This window comes from Phocoena phocoena, chromosome 1 (assembly GCF_963924675.1).
Source record: "Phocoena phocoena chromosome 1, mPhoPho1.1, whole genome shotgun sequence".
In the NCBI taxonomy this organism is placed as follows: Eukaryota; Metazoa; Chordata; class Mammalia; order Artiodactyla; family Phocoenidae; genus Phocoena; species Phocoena phocoena.
In genome coordinates, this window is record NC_089219.1 from 30,371,659 (window position 1) to 30,394,924 (window position 23,266).

Consider the following 23,266-nt stretch of genomic DNA (forward strand, 5'->3'; position numbering starts at 1 on the left):
TAATTTCACTTATTTATTGGAACTACAGGTATGTTAGGACTATTACCACATTTATGTATGTGGTCACTGTACCTGGGATACGTGGGGCAAAACCCAGGACAAGCAGAAGTGACTAAGATGAAAAGTTACACATGCCTAAGGCAGGTGGGAGTATTAGATCTATCTGGGGTACCTGAGTGAGTAGTCGTACCTGGACTGGTGGGGGAGGACAGGTGGGGCAGCTGTATTTGTACATGGTGGTGGGGCGGGGGGGGCATTCGTGGACAGGTGAGAGTTCTGCTACGTCTGGTATGGTTGGAGATACCTGGGAATGTACCTGGGACAAGCGAGGTGACAGCTGTACCTGGCACAGGTAGTGTCGGCACACTTCGGGGGTTCTGGATCCTGCACCATCTTGCTCAGGAGGCCATGGATCTGGCAGAACCTGGGCCGCTCACCTGGGTCCTTCTGCCAGCAGTCAAGCATCAGTCGGTGCAGGGGGGAGGGGCAGTGCCTGGGGGGTGGCAGCCGGAAGCCATCCTCCACGGCTTTGATCACCTAGGCCATGGGGGTGGCAGGCAGACAGGAGGTTTTAGGTCCCCCAATGCACACACTCACCCCATCCCAAGGAAGGCTCAAGTGGTGACCAGGCAGGACTGGAAGCAAGGAGACAGTGAAGAGGGGCCTGGGGCTAACAGGTCAAGGGTTAATGGGCAGAGGTCAGGGAGCAACAGGATCAGAAGGCAAGGAGCAGAAGCCACGGGTGTCACTCACGTCTTGGCCAGACATGTCCCAGTAGGGCCGCTCCCCAAAGGCCATCACCTCCCACATGACGACACCGAAGCTCCAAACATCACTAGCGGAGCTGAAGTGGCCAAACTGAAGCGTCTCGGGGGCGGCCCACAGTGCCGGGCTCCGGCCGCTCTGCGGGCAGGCAGGCAGGTCAGGGGCAGGAAGGGACCAGGTCACACAGCCAGGGTTCCCCACCCGCAGAGCCACAGATCCGGCCCCACCTGCCGTCTCCCCGGCTGCTCATCTAGGGGAGGCCCACAGGCTGACCGCAGGCGAGGCCCACACTGGCACGGACAACTGGATGGAGGGGCAGGAGTGACCCTGACACAGCCAGGAAGGGGGATGTGGGGAGATGGGGACTCCAGGGCAGCTTGCCGAGGGAAGGGCTCCTCACCATGGTGGTGTAGACAGCCTCTGCTCGGTCCCGAGGTCCCCGCCCAAAGCCAGAGATCTTGCAGATGAGGTCGCTGCTGACCAGCACCCGGCGGGCCGCCAGGCCCCGGTGGACGTAGCCCATTTCCGACAGATACTTCATGGCCGACGCCAGGCCGGGCAGCATCCCCATCAGCTGCACAGCCACCAGCTGGCCCTCATGCCGCTGTGAGAGGAGAGCGAGGCCAGGCTGTACTCTCGCTTCCCCTGCTGCTGGGTGACCCCAGGGAAGTCAACTGGCCCTCTCTGGGCTTCAGTTTGCCATGTGACCTGCCAGGTCAGCCTGGTCAGTGGGCATCTTTATAGGGAATGAGGCCAACCCCAAGTCCCACCAAAGGGAAAAGTGAGGGACCAAGAATATCATGGTCATCAGTACCCCACAGGGCCCAGGCCACTCACCCTGAGGAAGCCGTCCAGGGCCCCATGGCTCATGTACTCAGTAACGATCATCAAGGTGCTTCCTGTACCCACGGAGGGGAACACACGCTAAGGTGCCTGCTGCCCTCTGTGAGCACATGTGCTCCCCGACCTGGGCCCCAGACCCCGCCGAGAAGGCCAGAACCAAGGCCAAGCTCCCTGAGTCTTGCCACCCTCCTGCCCAGCCCAGGATCCTCTGTGCTGAAGAAAAGAGGTGTCGTCTGAGGGGAACAAAGGCCAAGGTGAGGATCTGCACCAAGTTAGCTGAGGGCGATCACTCTGAAGGTCCAAGTGAGCCAACCCCACCGAGTGTCACCACACGCCCAAAGATCACGCAGGGTCCGAGAGGCCACCCAGAGTCAGTGAAGGAGGGCTGAGCCCTTCTCTCCATGGTGGGCAGCGTCAGGGCTCCCTCTCGTGACTGAGCAGAGGGCCTGGGGGGCACAGCACACCTCCACCTCCCACCCCATCATCTCCTCCCACACTGGTGGAGCATGGGCCCTACCTCGGGTGACAACGCCCTCCAGCCGCACCACGTGGCTGTGGTCGAACTGGCCCAAGGTGAGGGCCTCGGCCAGGAAGCTGAGCCTCTGCAAGTCGGAGCAGCCCTCCCTCAGCGTGTGCACGGCCACGGGGAGCTCCTGGCGGCCCGGAAGCTGCAGGCAGCCGAAGCACAGCTCCCCAAACCGCCCTGGGGGGAAAGAGCACCTCAGACACCCCCCGGAGGCCGCTCCCTCGGCCAACCTGGGCAGGGTGAGCCGAGGAGAAAGCAGCTATCTGGATCATGGGACTCGGGTCTCCTGATTTCAAATCCTGGTAAACTGAGTACCAGCCGTGTGACATGGGCTTCTGCTCTTTCCCTCTTTTGGCCCCAGTTTTCTCCTCTGTGAAATGGGGAGTCCTCCCTGCCTGCTTCGGCAGGAAATTCCAAAGCCTCAAAGAGAGGACGCTGCACATGCCAGCACACCAGAGGCGCAGGGTGACCCAGGAAGGGTAACGATGACACCTATTCTGCCACGCTGCCCCTTTCTGGTCTCTACCCAGCGAGTCTGCTGACAGTGCCAGGGAAGAGTGTCAGGCTCCTGGTGAAAGCACTCCCTTAGTGCAGGGGCTGAGGGTTTGCAGACAGGAAAAAAGGAAGCGAGGGGACTGACCGTTAGAGAGCACGCACCCACTGTGAACCCGGCCCTGGGCTGAGTGCTGGAAAGCCCCCACATCAGCTCTGTCTGAGGCAAATATCATGCCCATTTAACAGATGAGAAACTGAGGCTCAAAGCAGAAAAGGGGACGTACCCCTGGTCACACAGCTGGTCAGTGGTAGAGCCAAGACTAGAACTCAGGTATGCCTGGTCCCCAAGCTTGCAAAGGCCCCTCCCCATCGTCCCTTGAAGGCCTGGGACCAAACTTCTGCCAGTGGCACTCTGCAGAGCCAGCTCTGAAAGGGCCTGAATGGAGAGAATTCTGACCTTGGGGACAGGCAAAGGGTAGGAAGGCAGGGCCACAGACTCCTCTGCCACCTCCTTCCCTGGATCCTGGTGGACGGAGGTCCAGCTTCATGTGGAGGGGGCGCTTCCTGGACAGGGTGGGGACTGGGTAGAGGCGGGGCCTCCAGAAATGGGGGCGGGACTTGGGGTGGAGGCGGGCTTATAGGATAGAGACGGGTGGGGTGAAGGAGGGGCTTCTAGAGGGCGGGGCGGAGGCGGGGCTTACAGGATAGAGGCTGGGTAGGGTGGAGGACAGGCTTCTAGAGAGGGCGGGGGTGCGGAGGCTCAGGGTGAGGACTGGGTAGAGGCGGGGCCTCCAGAAATGGGGGCGGGACTTGGGGGGTGGAGGCAGGCTCACAGGATAGAGACGGGGTGGGATGGAGGAGGGGCTTCTAGAGACGGCTGGGAGGGGGCGGAGGCGGGGCTTCCCAACGGACAAGGCTTCCGGGGTGCCTAGCTTGCCTGTTCCAAGGCTCCTCTCCAGCGTGACGCTTTTCGCATCCAGCTCCTTGGCAAACAGACGAACAGCCAGCAGCGGGTCCCCACAGCTCTGGGGATCCACGAATGTGCGGCGAGTTGGGACTTTGACTGGGAACGCAGGGAAAGAGAGGGGCGTGGGATAAGGGGCCTCCACGACTGGAGGAGTGGGGGTTATGCAATGGCAGCAAGGAAGAGGATTGAGGGGTAAGGTGGGGGGGTGCCCGCCCCGCCCCGCCCCGCCCCGCGTCAGGCCCAGACAACTCACAGTGGAAATACAGCTCCTCCTCATCATGGGCATCCCGACCTCCTTTGCCATAGCTGCAGGTCCTGGGGTAGGGGGTTGGGGGTCGGGGGGTCCGTAGTCATCCTTTGAGCCAGGCTGTCCCAGCCCTTCCCATCTCACCAGCACCCAGGGCGGCACCTCTCTGTTCCTCCAAAAGGATAAGGTCTGTGCCCCAGGGGAGGGGCCTTCTTGTCCTGCTGGTCTGAAAGCCTCTCCCCACATCACACATACAATCCTAGCCCCACACCTAACCCCTCACCCGCCTCCGCATTCCTAGTTATTTTCACTTTGAGACACAGTGTATTCTTGCAACTCCAGAGGCACCCAAATCCATGCCCTGACTTCAAGCCCAAGCTGCTCCCCTGCCTACAGCTGAACAAAACAGGCAGACCTTGTGTCTAGTCAAGAAAACAAACATTGAGAAGGAACCACAAGCCCACTCACAGGTCCAAGCAAAGAAGGGTGGTGCGCCGTGGGGAACACCTAACAGATGGATCTGACGTGGCCGGGGCCGTCAAGGATGGCTTCCTGAGACAGAGGCAGCCATGGACCAGAGGACTGCATCATGATCAACAAAGCCACAGGCTGGCATCTGGGGCCCCCTGAGGCAGGGCCTTGCAGGCCCAGATAAAGACTTTGGTTTTATTCTGGGGGCAGAGGAGAGGCCCCAGAACCCCCTGGGGGGTTTTGAGCCAAGGTTCAATTTGCATTTTAGGAAGATCACCCCAGCTGCTGCTGTGTCCCCGCAGGAGATGGCAGTGGCTCAGGCTATGTGGTGACCATGGACTCGGAGAAAAGTAAGAGAACTCAAGTCACATTTAGGTGACAGGGCCACAGGGCTTGGAGATAGCTGGAAGGCAGAAAGGGAGAGGGGGAAGGTTGGAACAACTCAGGTTCCAGCTTGCCCAGCAGGGTGTGGAGTGTACCAGTTACTGAGACTGGGAGTTCTCATTTAGACATTTGAGTTTGCAGGGCCTCTGGTAAAAGCAGGGACAGTCAATGAGCAGGGAGTTAGCTATGTGTGTGTCTGGAGTTTGGCAGAGAGGTGTGCTCTGGAGATAGAAGTTCTGGAGCTGGGGGTATTGCCCAGGGAGAGGAGGGAGCCTGAGAAGTGGGACAGGGAACAAGTCTGAGGATCCCCACCATTTAAAAATTGGGTAGAGGAGAAGGATGCCATGGAGGAGATCATGAAAGAACCACCAGAGAAACTGGAGGGAAACAGAAGGGAAATCGGGGGCGGGGGTGGGGGGAGGTGGCGGGCGATATCACAGGAAGCAAGGAAAGAAAAAGTGGAGCAGAGGAACGAGGTCACGTGAAGGCTCTAGGAGGAGGGGTTAGGGGAGACTGGAGAGAAATGACCACGTTTCGATACCAGTGGGAAAGAGGAGGCTGTCCTGTAGTCTGGAGTGGTCACGATGACGGTCGCCAGCATGGTCTCTGGAATCTGACGACCGGCTCCCTAGGTGGTCCACTCTCTGTCTGTGGGACCAGGTGGCTGGGTTTTCTCTTTAATAAAATCAGGATAAAGACATCCGTGCCTGATCACACTGGTGCCAAGAGCTTACTAAGCACTAAATAAATGTTAGCTATCGTGGGGCAGAAGTGGGCATTATCAATAGTAATGGGCTCCTGAGATGGTAGGAAGTATGGTCACAGGTAGAAGATCCTGGCCGGGAGAATGGCACCTCCTCTAGAGCAAAAGGAGGGGGAGGGGGAGGATGGATGCAGAGATAGGCAGGTGTGTAGACTTGGGGGCGAGAAGTTGAGGGGTTAAAGTTGCTGTTAAAGGGCAGGTGCAGCAGCAGACATGGCTGAGGGAGCAAGCTGCAAGGACGGGGAGTCTGCAGGGCAAAAGCAGAACTGGTGTCAGTGTTCGGGGTGATGGCCAGGTCCACGTCAGGAGATGGGAGAGGGCAGCTGAGATGGAACAGGAGAGAAGGTCCGCGGAAACAAGGGAGTCAAAGAACCCAGAGGCCGAGGGGTGGGGCAGGTCCTCCAATGGCTACTGAGGTCATCCAGCACAGGGCCAGGACTTCCGTGAATGAGGGGAACACCTGGGAGAGGTAACGAGGGATGAAGGGGGCAAGGCTGAGTGGCCGGAGGAGTGGTGGCAGAGAAAATGAGAAGCTCCCACTGGGTGACGCAAGATGGACTGGGGAGGGAAAGTGGAGGTAAGGAGCCCACCGCACAGAGCGGATACTGCAGGCATTGCGAGAGGAGGAGACGGCTGAGGGAGGTGTTACCGTCTGCAAAGCTGGGACACACATGCTGGAGATGAGTGCCTCTCTGCACATCAGCGCTAGACCAGGCAGATCCTCATTTTGGTGCCGTTTGATTCTGAGCAGGTTTTGAAATCCACCCCTGGCTTACTCTGCCCGCTCTGGTGCATCTGTCTCCGAGGAGCTGCTGGGCAGCTGCCCCTGTTCTGTAGAGTCTGCCTGAAGAGGCCCTCCTTGCTCACCTCTCTCCCCTTTCCTCCTTCTGCCTCCCAGAGACCCTGAGCTCACAGCCAGGACAAGATGCTCTCAGCTCCTGTCCATTCCCGCTTTTCCAACAGGTCTCATATAAGGACCTTTAAGCTCTGTGAGGAAGGAGATTCCACTCCTGTCCTGCCTTCCTGACTCCCCTGGCCCCGGGCAGAGCTGGCTCCCAGACTCTCTCTTCCTCAGTCACTTTCAGCACCTTATTCAAGACCAAGCAAACAGTCCCCTCGGAGCCAAGTGAAATCTCACGGTCCCTCCAGCCTGCAGGCGGTTCAGGATGCTGATGTGTGGCTCCCGGGCCAGCCCATTCCTCTCCTGTGCTCCCCCCACTCCAGCCTGTCACATGCAGACTTTCCAGCCCCTCCAGTCTGCTGACCTCAGCCCCAGCCTGGAACCCACCCGGGTGCCTCTGCATGTGGCAGACTGTGGCCCTGGGGAGAAGGGCGATCTATATGCCATGAGATTTCTGCTGCATGCCAAAGGGCCGGAATCTTCCCTGAGCCAGACCCAAGCTCCACATCTTTGCCCCTCCTCCCATCCCCTTTCTCTGCCCACTCTGCCAGCTTCTTCTGCTGGGGGTTGGGGGTTTCTGGTTTATGAGTTCCCCTCCCTGTTCTCCCTGCACGCAGGCGCAGGTGCGCGCGCACGCACACACACACACACACACACACGCACACACACACACACACACAATTTCTGCCTTTCTTCCTTTTGCCTGTGTTGAAGGGCCTCCAGATCCCTTTCGGGCAGGGTGCCTCAGGAGGCTCCTAATCACACCGGAGCAGCTGGAGCTTGATCCCATCCTCAGCGATGCCTTCTGACATTTAATGAGTTAAGGAGCTAAATCCCCTTCATCCCAGAGCGGCTGAGCTAGCTGCCGTGCTGGCTGCCACGCTGCCGACTGCAGGAGCAGGGGGTCAGGACGGTGGGAGGAGGGCCAGGACCACACCAGCCACGCCTGTATCTACACAGCGGTGTGCTCGCCCGTGCACATCCGCACAGGTGCAAATGCAGATACAGACATGGGAGCCTGTGAGCACATGTGAATGTGCGCAGGGACATGGCCCATCGGGCATCATCCAGGCCGGGACCAGCCACCTACCTCCTCCAAATGGCCAGCACGCTCATCACAGAGCCCAGGACGAGGAGGGCTGAGATGGTCACAATGGTGACGACGACCGCGGGGCTCTGGTCCTTGGACCCCGAGGCAGCTGGGAGGGAAACCACGAGGTTGAGAGAGGCAGAGGACCAGGCTCCCAGGGAAGCTCCAAGGACAGACTCCTGTCCTCACCCCACAGCAGGATTCCCACAGCACCTCCGCACTCGGCCCGGCCTCCCGGCGGCAAGGGAGCAAGGCAGCCCCACCAGCCACAGTGGCACGTGGAGCTTCCTCTTTTCCCAGAGCAAGGCACTTCCACTGCAGCCCAGCTCTGAGACAGAGGAGCAGGCATCCAGACAGGCAGGCCCAGGATCCCTTTTTGCCTTTCTGATGCACAATGAAGGTAGCTCTGCAGGGGGATGGCCTCTCATCCAAGCTCCCCAGCCCCCATCCAGAACTGTCACCAGCAATAATGATGAGTTAACATTTAATGCACACTTGCTCCATTCAAGACTAAGTGATCCAAGCCAGTAAGGTGTTACTGTTTCCATTTTATAGCTGAGGAAACTGACACTGAGAAAAGTTGTATAATTTGCCCAAGGTCACACAGCTAACAAACCGTGAACCTAAGATTCGAACCTGATTCCTAAAGCCTCTGCTTTGAACTATTTCCCCAGGGGAAGAGCCAGGCTCTCAGCCCCATCCATCCATCCATCCATCCATCCAACATGTGTGCCAGGCTGGCACTAGTTCTGGGGAGATAGCAATGGATGAGCCAAAATCCCAGCTCTGGAGGGGTGTACCGACCAGTATGGGAGACAGAAATGAAAAATCTTAACTGTAGAATGAAAAAAAAAAGAGACATGAGCAGAGCTGAGCAGAGGCATGATAATTTCTTCCTAAAGCCAGCAAGGAAGGTTTGCAGAAAAGGCGTCATCTGCACTGGACCTGGAAGATTGAAAGGGTTGTTGATGATGCTTAGATGCACCTGCTGGGTCTGGAAAACGGCAAGTCATCCCATGTGGCTGGAAAACAGACTGCCTGGAGGCAGAGATGCAGATGCTAGATATGAAGGTATGAAGCTGGAGGGCAGGAGGGTGAAGGGAGCTGGGGGAGGAGACAGAACCGGAAGGTCCTTGAATGCTAGGCCAGGAGTATGAGCCAGGATATCCCGAGGGTAACAGGGAGCTCAAGCGATAGACAGAGTTCCTGCCCACGGGGAGAGGAGTGAGGGGATCTGCTGGCTCGCGAGCGGGGAGAGAGGGGAGGTGTTTGAGAGACGTGACAGTTTGGGGTAACTGTCAAGAACGGGGAAAATGCTACGCAGCCCTGAAGACTAAACTGAGATTAGAAAAATACAACTCTGCAGGCAGCCTTGGCGAGGGACAGAGGAGGACAGCCAAGCCTGGGGACTAGAGGGGCAGGTGCAGCACGATGTCCGGGGAATGAGGGCCGGCAGAGGTGGGGCGTGTTTCTGCCGGGAGAATCTGTGCGCACTGGGGAGAGATGATTGTGGGGACGGGAGGGGCTGAGAGCCTGGGAGATGAGGTCAGATCCCAAGAGGTGCTATTAGGATGTCACAGAGCAAGTGAGGAAGAGGGATAGAAGAGGAAGGAAGAGTTAGAGGCCAACAAGGTCAGGGTCAAAGAGCAGATTTCAGAGCCGGGGAACTGGGTCCAGGGTCCAGCTGGTGGCGGCAGGCGGTGGAGTTGCCAAGGACTGTTCGAAATGAAGTATCCATGTGGACGCGGAAACTGAGGATGGAGCTAAAAGTGGTTGTGGTCCGCAGCCCCTGAGACGGCCCTCCCGGATTCGCCACCTCCTGGTGTTCCTTCCCCTTGAGTGTGGGCGGAACACAGTCACTGGCTTCTCATGAACAGAATACAACGAAAGTGATGGGATGTCACCTCCATGATTAGGTTACAAGAGACTGGCTTCTGTCTCGGGTGCCTTCTTGTGCGCTCTCTCTCTCTCTCTCTCTCTCTCTCTCTCTCTGTCTCTGGAAGAATCTAGTTGCTGGGTTATAAATAGCCCTTGGAGAAGCCCAGGAGGCATGTGCCTGCCTCCCGCAGACAGCCAGCAGGAGCCCGAGCAGGGGGGCAGACACTCCCTCCCCACTCCGCCCCAGGTAAGCCTGGAGATGACCGCAGCCCCAGAGGACACCTTGATTGCAGCCTTTGAGAGACCTCAGACAGGTGGCACCCAGCTAAGCCTTGCCCATATTCCTGACCCAAGGAAACCATGACATAATAAACATCTGTTGTTTTTGGCCGCTGAGTTTTGGGGGTAATTTGCTACACAGCAACGGGTAACTAATACAGCGGTGAAGCATGGTCCTTCCTCGTGATCCTGATTTGGGGTCACAGCTCACTGGAAAAAGTACTCTGCAGATTGGGGAACCACTCCCCACAGCCAGGGCCACAGCAAAGGAGGCTGCCCGGAAGCCAACTAAGAAGCACCAAATTAAGGGAAGTCATCAGCCCTCTTCAGCTACCGGCTCCCAGCTCCCGCCCTCTGCCACACCCACTCCAGCCAAACCCGCGAGCCTTTGTTCTGATGGCTTCCTCTATCCAAAATGCCTTCCCTGCCCACCTCCACACACTCAGACGTTCCCCAGCCTTCAAGACACAGCTCTAATCTCTTGCCAGCACCTGGCCGAGGTCTGGCAGAGACACAGGCGTTCGAGCAAGAAGTGCTGTTTTCCTTTCCCAGAACTCAAACTCCCTCCACATTTTATCTCCACTTCCCTTTGGGCTCAGAACTCTTCCTATCTTGGATTAGACTCATGTAGCAGGTTGGAAAGAATTATTATCTAGACAGCTGGTGCCAGGATGCCTCTTAGGGGGAACTGCCTTTGTCCGGGAAAATACTTTCGTGAGCTGCTCGGGTAGATAGAGGTGAGATCCTGAGGGCTGGGTTAGCAGCAGGAGAACAACAAAAGAGAGCGCTAAATGCTCTGCACGCATCAGGAGGGGGGACTGGGGGTGGGTGGGGAGAAGAGGAACCGGGGCAGGGAAGCCAAGGGAGGAGCGGGTAGCACCATACCATGCCGAAGAGCTGGAGCTGCGTTAGGATTGGGAATATCTGATGTTCAGCTTTTGTTTTGATAAGAGCGTTATTGAGAAATTATTCTCATACCGTACAATTCACCCATTGAAAGTGTACAATTCTCCTGGTGTTCTTCTGTTTGTTTTGGGCCACACTACGCAGCTCATGAGGTCTTAGTTCCCTGACCAGGGATTGAACCCAGGCCCTGGCAATGAACGCGCCGAATCCTAACCACTTCTCCCGGCGTTTTGCTCTGTTTACCGCTGCAGGTGCAACTCCCTTCATGTGCCCCAACCCTCAGGGAGGGTTGGATGCTAGGGTGATAGATGTCAGGGCCTGGCAGTCCAGAGGGTGAGCTGGGCCTCACCCCCCTGCTTCACACTGTAAGGCCTAGTGGGAAGAGGGACGGGGGCCCACATTTGAGTCTATCGTGGCAGTGACAAAGCAGCAGGATGGGAACAAGAATTTAGCGGTCAAGGGCAAGAAGTGACCAGGAGACAAAAATTTCTCCCAAGAAAAGAGAAGAATCTTGGAGAGGGCACAGGATGTTCCCACGAGACATGGGAGGTTCTGGGAGGCAGGGAGACACCAGCTGAGACCCGGGTTATAGTTGTTCATGGGCCCCTCCCCTGTGAGTTCCTCCAGGACAGGTACCCAATGTAAGCCACTAGTTGTTGGGTTCCAAATTCATGCTTCTTTTTTTTTTTTTGGCCACACTAAGCAGCATGTGGGATCTTAGTTCTCCCACCAGTTCCACCGTGCCCGCTGCAGTAGAATCGCAAAGTCCTAACCACTGAACCGCCAGGGAAGTCCAACCAAATTCACCCATTAATTAGGTTGTGACTGAACTGTTCTGCAGGTTCCCTTAACTGCACTGATAACGCACCACCACCCCCCGCCCCGCCCCAATTTGCCTCCCTGCTCCAGCCCCGGGCTGGGTTTTCTCTTCACGTGACACATCACTTACCCTCCCCCAGGGTCTGCACTTCAATGCTGGGGTTGAAGCTCTGGGTCTCCCAGGAGGGCCCCGGGGAAGCCGCCCGGATCTGAAAGACGTAGCGGGTAGCCGGCTTGAGGTTGGTGACGGTGACCGCAGGCTCCCCTGTCTTCACCGTGGAGTAAGTCTGCTCACTCTGACCCTGGGGAGGGACCGAGAAGTGAGGCCCAGACCCAGGGCTGGCCCCACGCTCCTGGGAGAATGTCGGGGGGAAGGAGTAGGGAGGAACCTGGGCTGGTGGAATAACTCCACTTGTCTTGGGGAGATCCCACAGCTTTCTTCCATAGGATCGCCAGCCCCTTTCTCCACCACGAGCTCCCACCCATGCTCGGTGGTACTTGTAGCTGAGAACAGCCCCATCTCCAAGTAAGAGAAACTTTAGAGAAGATGCTGGCCTTCAAAGGGATGCTAGAATGAAGGGCATCAGGGCCTGGCAGTCCAGAGGGCGAGCTGCCCCTGATCCCTCAGAGGAAAGAAGAAGACAAGGGCCTGACACCTGCTCGGCCCTTGTCAGGTCACACAGCTTTTCCTTCCCCTTGGCATCGGACTTTCACAATGTCCTGCAAGGCATGGATTCACAGATAAGGAATCGGGCTCAGAGGGGTAGAGAGGCTCTCCCACGGCCCCCAGCAACGGTCCACTCACTGCCCGCTGCTGGGCTAGACCCTATAGGAGCCAACTTCCTACAGTCCTCACAGCAGCGTTCCTATCTCCTTTAACAGGTGAGGCTCACATCAAAGAAGGGTTGGGGTGACACCTTCTCGATTCCTTCAGGTCCCGTGCTCTGTGCTCTACATCGTCCTGCCCCCAACACGTCTGATAATGGCACCTGCTGGACATGCCACCATTATTTTGTCTCCGCCCACACGCCCTTATTAGAGCCCCTGCCACACTCACAGCCCCCAGAGGTGCACCTCCCCTATACCTGTGGCCCCAGCTCTAGGGCCATGGTATTCAGGAATCAGGGAAGACTCTGACCCAAGCTGGGCCAATCAGAATCTCCCTTCCGGGCATTTGAACAAACCACCGAAAGACAGGGCAATGACTGCATGACCTATGAGACGGGACAGGCTCAGGGCGGGGAGGAGGAAAGGGGCAAGGCTGCCAGCCTCGGCAGCTGCCAGGCGCTAGGAGCAAGGCCCCTGCAGAGGAGGTGGAGCTGGTGCACAGAGAGAAGTCGGCGTGAGGAGCTCGTGACACCAGCCACACTTCTGGTCATCGGGCTCCATGAGACATTCTTGAAGGCTTTCAAACACAGCCCCTTTGGTACTGGCTCCTCTTTTCAAGGGTTTTTGTTCCCAGCAACTTCAAACTTCCTAAGGGCCTGGAAGCAACTACCCAGCTCAGTGCTGGGACTGTAGCTATGCTGTGATCCCCAAGTGTCAGTTCAATGAGCCCTTTCTAAGCAACTGCTGCGTGCCTAGCTCCTTCCCAGTGATCTTCGCTGCGGTCTCCTAGACATCAGGGATCCCCAGAGCTCTGCCCTGACTTCTCTTCTCATTCATGCCCCACTCCCTTGGTCATCCCTTCTGCTCCCTTGGCTTCAGCTACTATCTCTATGCTGAAAGCCCCCAACTCTGTTTCTCTCTCTGTCTCCGTCTCTCTCTCTCAACTCACAGCTCTCCAGACTTCTCGAATTCAAAAACCTTGACTGATTCAGCAAAGAACTCCCTGGAGTCACCGAGGAGGGAGTGAAGTCCTGACACATGTAGTGCTAAGTTGAAAGCAAGGTTTCGCTTTAATGAATACAATTGGCACCAAGGTGAGAAACAGTTTAACGGCAGATTACATGTCAAATTCAAACAGTTTGAATTTAAATTCATAAGTTTATTAACTTATGCGGAAAAGAGACAGTGGATCCGGATGTAACTCCACTTGTCAAACCATGGTTGAGCTGCAACCACAGCTGACAACAGATACAAGAGGTCAGCAAAAATCAGCAAGAAGTATTCTATGAGAACCAACTGGCGATATGGAGTTTACAATAAGGATCGCTGTATATTTTCTATTCCTATTTGTAAATGATGGGTTACACATTCCTCACGTCAGCAAAATTACAATATCGCACACGTTCATCGTTCTGCAGAGCTGGCTGCTAAACGTTTCCCAACACGGGGGTCCCATGACCTAGTGTGCTCCCACCGTGGTACCTTTCTGTAAAATTTGAAACAATGTATTTCTGCATTCTTTTTCTTAAAAGGATTGCAAATTGTATGTACGTGATTCCGCCACACAAAATCTGGATCAGCCCCCAGAGAAGGCTTCTTGTCAACTGTACACACTAGGCAGAAGTGGTGAAAATGGACATGATGACCAGTGATGAACGGAGACGTGGGGAAAGAGGGAGAGCAGTGGGGTCCATGGTGAGGAGAGGACAGGAAGAAACCCCGGCTGGGGAGGCCCCTGAGGGGGCCTGTGGAAATGTTTAGAAAGAAAGAAAGAAGGACTTCTGCTGGGAGGTGCTTATGAAGAGAAGGAAGCCAGCGGGTGAGGGGGGCAGATCACAGCCAGGAATGCAGCCCCAGGTCCCTCCCAGACCCCGACTCACCTTCTCATAGTATCTGATCTCATACTCCGTGCCGTTGGCCCCCGGGGCTCCAGCGGGGATGGGCTCCCGCCACGACAGGGACACACTCTGGGGCTCCACTCGGTCCCTGCGGATCTCATCCTCCTCCCATGGTGCTGAAAGTAATGCAAGGTTCTGGACCCAGATCTGACTGTGGGGCAGGGACAGGGGCTGGAAAGTCTGGACAAGAGGGGATTAGGGGCGGGGCTACTGGAGCCACAGAAGCATGACCAAAGGGTCTGTGGGGGACAGGATGCTCCTGAGGCACGGGGCTTGAGGGACTAGAGGGAAGGGAGGCCCCTCTCACCCCACAGCTCTCTGCTTCCCTGGCTCCTCGGGGGAAAGCATCAGGCCACGTGCTGCTTGCCCACACCCTATACTCCAGCTTCCCTCATGGTGGCTGGTTCTAATCCCCCAGGCTCTTTCTATACTCTCTGCGGTTTGGAGACATTAGGGAGCACAGAAGGCAGGAAGACAAGCTACTTAACTATTCTAATAGTCTGGGCAAGAGGTAATATACTCAACAAACTAGGGATAGAAGGAAACTACCTCAACATAATAAAGGCCATATATGAAAAGCCCACAGCTAACATCATACTCAATGGTGAAAAACTGAAAGTTTTCCCTTGAAGATCAGGAACAAGACAAGGATGCCCACTCTTGCCACTTCTATTCAACACAGTACTGGGAGTCCTAGACAGATCAATTAGGCACGAAAAAGAAATAAAAGGCATCCAGATTGGAAAGGAGGAAGTAAAATGATCTCTCTCCATGGATGACATAATCTTATATGTAGAAAACCCCACAGATTCCACAGAAAACACTGTTAGAACAAATAAACAAATATAGCAAAGTTGCTGGATACAAAATCAAATCACAAAATCATTTGCATTTCTACACACTAACAATGAACAATATGAAACAGAAATTAAGTAAACAATCCCACTTACCATAGCATCAAAAAAGATAAAATATTTAGGAATTAACAGAAAAGCAAAAGACTTGCACACTGAAAACTACAAGACACTGCTGAAAGAAACTGAAGAAGACACAAATAGACAGAAAGACATCCATATTTATTGGGACTTCCCTGGTGGTCCAGTGGTTAAGAATCTTCCTTCCAATGCAGGGGACGTGGGTTCGATCCCTGTTCGGAGAAATAAGATCACAAATGCCGCGGGGCAACTAAACCTGTGCGCCGCAACCACTGAGCCCACATGCCACAACTACAGAGCCCACATGCTCTGGAGCCCACGTGCCACGACTACAGGGTCTGCACGTCACAGCTAGAGAGAAGCCCATGTGCCACAACTAGAGAGAAGCCTGCACACCGCAATGAAAAGCCCGTGTACTGCAACAAAAGTTCCCATGTGCCACAGCTAAGACCCAACACAGCCATAAATAAATAAATAAATAAAATCTGTGTTAAAAGAAAAAAAAGACACCCATATTTATGGAGTGTAGATTTAATACTGTCAAAATGTCCATACTACCGAAAGTGACCTAAAAAAATTCAGTGCATTTCCTATCAAAATCCCAATAGCATTTTTTGCAAAAATAGAAAAAAAATTCTAAAATCCATATGGAATCTCAAAGGACCATGAACAGTCAAAATGATCTTGAGAAAGAAAAGCAAACCTGGAAGCCTCACACTTTTTTACTTCAAAATGTTACAAACCTACAGTAAACAAAACAGTATGGTACTTGGCATAAAAACAGAACTATAGACCAACGGAACAGAACAGACAGCCCAAAAGTAAACCCTCACATATATGGTCAAATGTTCCTCTACAAGGATGTCAGGGCCACACAATGGGAAAAGGAAAGTATCTTCAACAAATGATGCTGGAGAATTTGATTTTTGTTTTGTTTTCTTTTTTGGCCATGCTGTGCAGCATGTGGCTCTTAGTTCCCCAACCAGGGATTGAACCCATGCCCCCTGCATTGGAAGCGCAGAGTCTTAACCACTGGACCACCAGGGAAGTCCCCAGTGCTGGGGAATTTGAATATCCACATGCAAAAGAATGAATTTGGGCCCTTACCTTCACCACATACAAAAATTAACTCAAAATGAATTACAGGCCTAAATGTAAGACCTGAAACTATAAAACTCCTAGAAGAAAATATAGAGGAAAAGCTTCATGATATTGGATTTGGCAATGATTTCTTGAATATGACACCAAAACACAGGCAACAAAAGCGAAAATAGACAAATGGCACTACATCAAACTAAAAACATCTGTACAGTAAAGGAAACAATCAACAGAGTGAAAAAGCAACCTATGGAATGGGGGAATATATTTACTAACCACATATCTGATAAAGGGTTAATATCCAGGATATAAAAAGAACTCCTACAACTCAACAATAACAAAAAAAACCCACAAATAACCCAATGGGCAGAGGACTTGAATAAACATTTCTCCAAAGAAGATGTGCAAATGGGCAATAAGCACATGAGAAGATACTCAATATCACTAATCATCAGGGAAATGGAAGTCAAAACCACAATGAGATATCACCTCATACTTGTTAGGATCAAAAACAAACAAACAAACAACAGCAGACAAAACAAAGAACAGAAAATAACAAGTGTTGACGAGGCTCTGGAGAAATTGGAACCCTGTGCACTGTTGGTGGGAATGTAAATTGGTACAGCCACTATGGAAAACAGTATGGAGGTTCCTTAAAAAAATAAAAATAGGATGCAACTAGAGATTATCATACTAAGTGAAGTCAGAAAGAGAAGACAAATACCATATGATATCACTTAATATGTGGAATCTAAAATATAGCACAAATGAACCTATCTATGAAAAATAAACAGAATCGGGCTTCCCTGGTGGCACAGTGGTTGAGAGTCCGCCTGCCGATGCAGGGGACACGGGTTCGTGCCCCGGTCTGGGAGGATCCCACATGCCGCGGAGCGGCTGGGCCCGTGAGCCATGGCCGCTGAGCCTGCACGCCCGGAGCCTGTGCTCCGCAACGGGAGAGGCCACAACAGTGAGAGGCCCGCGTACCGCAAAAAAAATAAAAATAAAAATAAATAAACAGAATCAAAGACATAGAGAACAGACTGGTGGTTGCCAAGGGGGAGGGGGCTAGAGGAGGGGTGGAGTGGGAGGTTGGGTTTAGCAGATGTAAGCTTTTATACATAGAATGGATAAAAAACAAGGTCCTACTGAATAGCACAGAGAACTATATTCAGTATCTTATGATAAACTATAATGGAAAAAATATTTTTAAATGTATATATGCGTATAACTGAACCACTTTGTACAGCAGAAATTAACACAACATTGTAAATCAACTATACTTCAATTTAAAAATTGATAAAAAATACAATAAAATAAAAATAGAACTACCATGTGATGTAGCAACCCCTCTTCTGAGTATATAGCCCAAGGAAATGAAATCACAATTTTGAAGAAATTTCTGCACTTCCATGTTCACTGCAGCATTATTCACAATAGCCAAGATATGGAAACAACATAAGTGTCTGTTGACAGATGAACGGATAAAGACAAGAAAATTATATACATATATATTTAATGATATGTTTATTCAGTGATTAAAAAATAGATATCCTGCCATTAGCAAAACCACAGATGAATCTTGAGGGCATTATACTAAGTGAAATAAGACAAAGAGAGACAAATACTGCATGATCTCACTTATATGTAGAATCCAAAAATGCCAAACTCGGGACTTCCCTGGTGATGCAGTGGTTAAGAATCCACCTGTCAATGCAGGGGACGCGGGTTCGAGCCCTGGTCCGGGAAGATCCCACATGCCGCGGAGCAACTAAGCCCGTGCACCACAACTACTGAGCCTGCGCTCTAGAGCCCGCGAGCCACAACTACTGAAGCCCGCATGCCACAACTACTGCAGCCGAGCACCTAGAGCCCGTGCTCCACAACAAGAGAAGCCACCGCAATCAGAAGCCCACGTACCACAACGAAGAGTAGCCTCCACTCGCCACAACTAGAGAAAGCCCGTGCACAGCAAAGAAGACCCAATGCAGCCATAAATACATATATAATTAAAAAAAATAAAAATGCCAAACTCATAGAAACAGAGAGTAGATTGGTTTTTGACAAGAGCTAGGGGGTCGGGGAAAGGGGGAGATGCTGGTCAAAGGTACGAACTTCCAATTATAAGATGAATTACATCTGGGGATCTAATGTATGGCATGGTGTAGTTGAAAACTGCTAAGAGAGATCTTGAATGTTTTCACCAGACTCATAAGACATACTTATGTGAGGTGATAGATGCGTTAACTAACCTTCCCATGGCAATCATTTCAGAGTACACACATACACCAAATCATCACATTGTACACCTTAGACTTACATAAAGGTGTAATTCAATTATATCTCAATAAAGCTGGGGGAAAAATAATGTGATGTAGACATACAATGGAATACTATTCAGCCTAAAAAATGAAATCCCATCACATGCAACAACATGGATGAACTTTGAGGACATTATGCTGAGTGAAATAAGCCAGTCGCGAAAAGACAGATTCTGCATGACTCCACTTCTATGAAGTATCTAAAGTAATCGAACTCTTAGAAAGTAGAATGGTGGTTGCCAGGGTCTGGGGGGAAGGCAAAAGAGGAGTTGTTGTTCAAAGGGTATAGAGTTTGCATTTTGCAAGTTGGAAAAGTTCTAGAGGTCTGTTGTACAATAATTGCATATAGGTAACACTACTGTACTGTACACTTAAAAATGGTTAATTTGGTAAATTTCATGTTACATGTTTTTTACCACAATTAAAAAAAGTATTGATGCCCAGGTCATAAACCCAAAGCAATTAAATCATAATTTCTGTGGGGTGGGACTCAGGCATTAGCATCTTTTTTAAAAGCTTCTCAATGATTCCAGTGTACAGATTTGAGAACCTAGTCTAGATAATGTTGGGGGGGACAGACAGTAGCAAACAAAAAGAAACAAACAAAAGTGTAATCATGCCAGAATAAGGTACCACCAGGTTACTGGGAGGAAAGATCATGACTTCACGATCTTCTAGGAAGGGGCACGATCCCTTGTAGATACAGATGGAGGGCAGAGATAGGAAAGAGCCAGGAATGTCATTTTTAAAAACTACATTTGTTGAAAGTTATCAGATGGCCAGGATATAGAGGGAGAAGAAGGTTGAATTTCAGCCCCGCAGAGCTATATTAGATGAAAGCCTGATAAATCCTGACAATGGAGCTAAAAACTGAGCCCAAGCACCTGCTCTCCCACTGTAGATTGGTAATGAGATCAGTCAGCACCAAAGTGGGGCTGTGAGTACAGCAGACACTACTGGAAACCTATCCAACGGCCATGTCCCCCTTCCCCACTGACTGAGCCCAGTTTTTGATTCAGGGTCTACTGTCTGCCCTGAGATGACTCAGGTTAATTCTGATTGTTCTAAAACATCTGTGTGCACTCATTCCCTTTGCCAATAATTGGGTTAGGGTTGGGTCCATAATCCAGTTCTGGCCAACAAAAGGAGAAGTCACCTAAGGGGAGGAGGGATTATGGGAAAGGTTTCTGGCTTTTAAAAAGATACCAACATTTTCTATGTCTACATCTTTATTCCTGCCCTGCAACTGAGGACATGGGGTGGGAGAGTGAAGCTGGGGCAAAATGAGAGTAGCATCGACATATATACACTACCGGATGTAAAATAGCTGGCTGGTGGGAAGCATCAGCATAGCACAAAGGAGATGGGCTCGGTACTTTGCGATGACCTAGAGGGGTGGGATAGGGAGAATGGGAGGGAGGCTCAAGAGGGACGGGATACGGGGACACGTGTATGCGTATGGCTGATTCACTTCGCTGTGCAACAGAAACTAACGCAGTATTGTGAAGCAATTACACTCCAATAAAGATCTATTAAGAAAAAAGAAATAAAGGAATAGAGTCACAACTTAAAATAAAAAAAGATACCAACAAGGAAGAAACAGTTCTTTTTCTGCCCTGGATGGTAAGGATATGATGATGTCTGGAGCAGCTGCATCCAACTTGCCACCATAAGGGAGCCAGCCTATGTTATAAGGATGGCAGAGTGGAGTGAAAGAAAGAACCTGGGTCCTTGAGGACACTGTTGAGCTGCTGAATTAACCAAGCTCTAATTCCCCTCTTCTTAGGTAAGCTAATAAGTCATTTCAGTCAAATGTCATTTGCACTGAGACGTATTGTTACTTGCAGCTGAAAGCCTCACAAACCCGTAAAAAGGACAATTCATATATCTTGTTTTGGTTTTTGGGTTTTTTGGCAAACATCAGCTAGTTCCTTGTTCGAGAACAAGTAAACAGAAAACACTAAGAAATTGGGCATATGAAAAAATATTTCTGAATAAGCAAAAAAAAGTATTACTCTAAAGACTCAGGAGGGGACTTCCCTGGTGGTGCAGTGGTTAAGAATCTGCCTGCCAATGCAGGGGACACAGGTTCGAACCCTGGTCCGGGAAGATCCCACATGCCACGGAGCAACTAAGCCCGTGCGCCCCAACTACTGAGCCTGCGCTCTAGAGCCCGCGAGCCACAACTACTGAGCTTGCACACCACAACTACTGAAGCCCGTACACCTAGATCCCATGCTCCGCAGCAAAGAGAAGCCACCGCAATGAGAAGCCCGCGCACCGCAATGAAGACTAGCCCCCGCTTGCCATACTAGAGAAAGCCCACACACAGCAACGAAGACCCAAAGCAGCCAAAAATAAATAAATAAATATTTTTAAAAAATGAAGACTCAGGAGGAGCAGATCTTTAAGAGCGATTAATATGACAGTTAGAAGAACAAGTAAGGAGGCTGTTTGGCATCTTGAAGAAGATGAAAGAAAACACAGCCTTCTGAAATAGGAGCAGAAGGCCACGAAGAGAAAACAGATGGAGAAGAAAAAGAAACAGGATGAGATGAGATAAAAGTGGAGAAAGTGAGAAAGGCGTGTAGGGAAACTAAAAATGCATTAGCAAAATCAAAATATTTAAAAGTCATTACAAATATAAGGAATTTAACAAAATTACAAGCAGAACGGGAGAGTTAAACCTCTTAGTCCTTGGAACATCAAGTAGACAATAAGAAGGAAATAGAAGAATTAAATAATATAGTACTTAATATATATGGAGATGGAGGGGGAGAGAGAGAACACTGCAGTATAAAAATAATACGCATTGCTTCAATGTAGCCACAGAATAGTTAAAATGTTTACCATACCTTAGCCCTCAAAGAAAACCACAATAGTTACTTTAAAAAGTAAACATTGGGGACTTCCCTGGTGGCGCAATGGTTAAGAATCCGCCTGCCAATGCAGGTGACATGGGTTCAAGCCCTGGTTCGGGAAGATCCCACATGCCGTGGAGCAACTAAGCCTGTGCACCACAACTACTAAGCCTGCACTCTAGAGCCCGCGAGCCACAACTACTGAGCCTGTGTGCCACAACTACTGAAGCCTGCATGCCTAGAGCCTGTGCTCCACAACAAGAGAAGCCACTGCAATGAGAAGGCCACGCACTGCAACAAACAGTAGCCCCTGCTCGCTGCAACTAGAGAAAGCCCGTGCGCAGTAACAAAGACCCAACGCAGCCAAAAATAAATTTAAAAATAAATAAATTAAATAAAATAATTTTAGTCGAAACTACAATACTAGAAGAAAACACAGGTGTAAGTCTTCATGACCTTGATTTAGGCAATGGTTTCTTAGATATGAAACCAAAAACACAAGCAACTAAAGAAAAATAAACTGGACTTGATCAAAATTTAAAACTCTGAGCTTCAAAGGACACTACTAAGAAAGTGAAAGACAGGTGGCTGCCATAGGTGGAGGTGAGAGGTGGGCAAAATGGGTGAAGGTTAATCATTAGAGAAATGCAACTCAAAACTACAATGAGGGATCACCTCACACCAGTCAGAATGGCCATCATCAAAAAATCTAGAAACAATAAATGGTGGAGAGGGTGTGGAGAAAAGGGAACACTCTTGCACTGTTGGTGGGAATGTAAATTGATACAGCCACTGTGGAGAACAGTATGGAGGTTTCTTAAAAAAACTAAAAATAGGGCTTCCCTGGTGGTGCAGTGGTTGAGAATCTGCCTGCCAATGCAGGGGACACGGGTTCGAGCCCTGCTCTGGGAAGATCCCACATGCCGCGGAACAACTAGGCCTGTGAGCCACAACTACTGAGCCTGGGCGTCTGGAGCCTGTGCTCCGCAACAAGAGAGGCCGCGATAATGAGAGGTCCGCGCACCGCGATGAAGAGTGGCCTCCGCCTGCCGCAACTAGAGAAAGCCCTCGTACAGAAACGAAGACCCAACACAGCCAAAAATTAATTAATTAATTAAAAAACAAACAAAACTAAAAATAGAACTACCATATGACCCAGCAATACCACTACGGGGCATATACCCTCAGAAAACCATAATTCAAAAAGAGTCAAGGGGTTCCCTGGTGGCTCAGTGGCTGAGAGTCCGCCTGCCAATGCAGGGGACACAGGTTCGTGCCCCGGTCCGGGAAGATCCCACATGCCGCGGAGCGGCTGGGCCCGTGAGCCATGGCCGCTGAGCCTGCGCGTCCGGAGCCTGTGCTCCGCAACGGGAGAGGCCACAGCAGTGAGAGGCCCACGTGCCGCAAAAAGGAAAGGAAAAAAAAATATGGGTGAAGGTGGTCAAAAGGCATAAACTTCCTGTTATAAAATAAATAAGTCCTGGAGATGTAATGTACAGCATGGTGACTATAGCTAATAATACTATATTGTATATTTGAAAATTGCTGGGACTTCCCTGACGGTCCAGTGGTTAGGACTCCACATATTCACTGCCAAAGACCCGGGTTCAATCCCTGGTCAGGGAACTAAGATCCTGCAAACCGTGCAGTGTGGCCAAAAAAAAAAAACAATTGCTAAGAGAGTAGATCTTAAGAGTTCTTATAACTATGTGTGGCTGTGGATGATCTAGACTTATTGTGATCATTTTACAATATATACAAATATCAAATCATTAAGTTGTATACCTGAAATTAATATCACGTTATATGTCAATTACATCTCCTTTGGAAAAAAAAGTGAGTGGCAACCCACAGAGTAGGAGAAAATATTAGCAAACCATGTATCATAATGGTCATTATGTGTTGAACTGTGTCCCTCCAAAAAGATATTTTGAGGTCCTAACCCCCAGTACCTCTAGAATATGACTTTACTTGGAAATATGGTCTTCACA

General features: G+C 51.2%; 1 protein-coding gene across 1 annotated transcript in view; it reads right to left on the reverse strand.

Moving 5' to 3' along the window:
* The window catches only part of EPHA10 (EPH receptor A10), a 38,644-nt gene that overhangs the window by 718 nt on the left and 14,660 nt on the right, over positions 1-23,266 (reverse strand). The window contains exons 6-15 of the mRNA XM_065877956.1: positions 14,043-14,176; positions 11,465-11,636; positions 7,453-7,561; positions 3,850-3,911; positions 3,567-3,692; positions 2,126-2,311; positions 1,603-1,664; positions 1,166-1,369; positions 754-903; positions 344-537 (exon numbers count right to left, since the gene is read on the reverse strand). Of these exons, the coding sequence (XP_065734028.1) occupies positions 344-537; positions 754-903; positions 1,166-1,369; positions 1,603-1,664; positions 2,126-2,311; positions 3,567-3,692; positions 3,850-3,911; positions 7,453-7,561; positions 11,465-11,636; positions 14,043-14,176 (1,399 nt within the window). The remainder of the gene's footprint in view (positions 1-343; positions 538-753; positions 904-1,165; positions 1,370-1,602; positions 1,665-2,125; positions 2,312-3,566; positions 3,693-3,849; positions 3,912-7,452; positions 7,562-11,464; positions 11,637-14,042; positions 14,177-23,266) is intronic.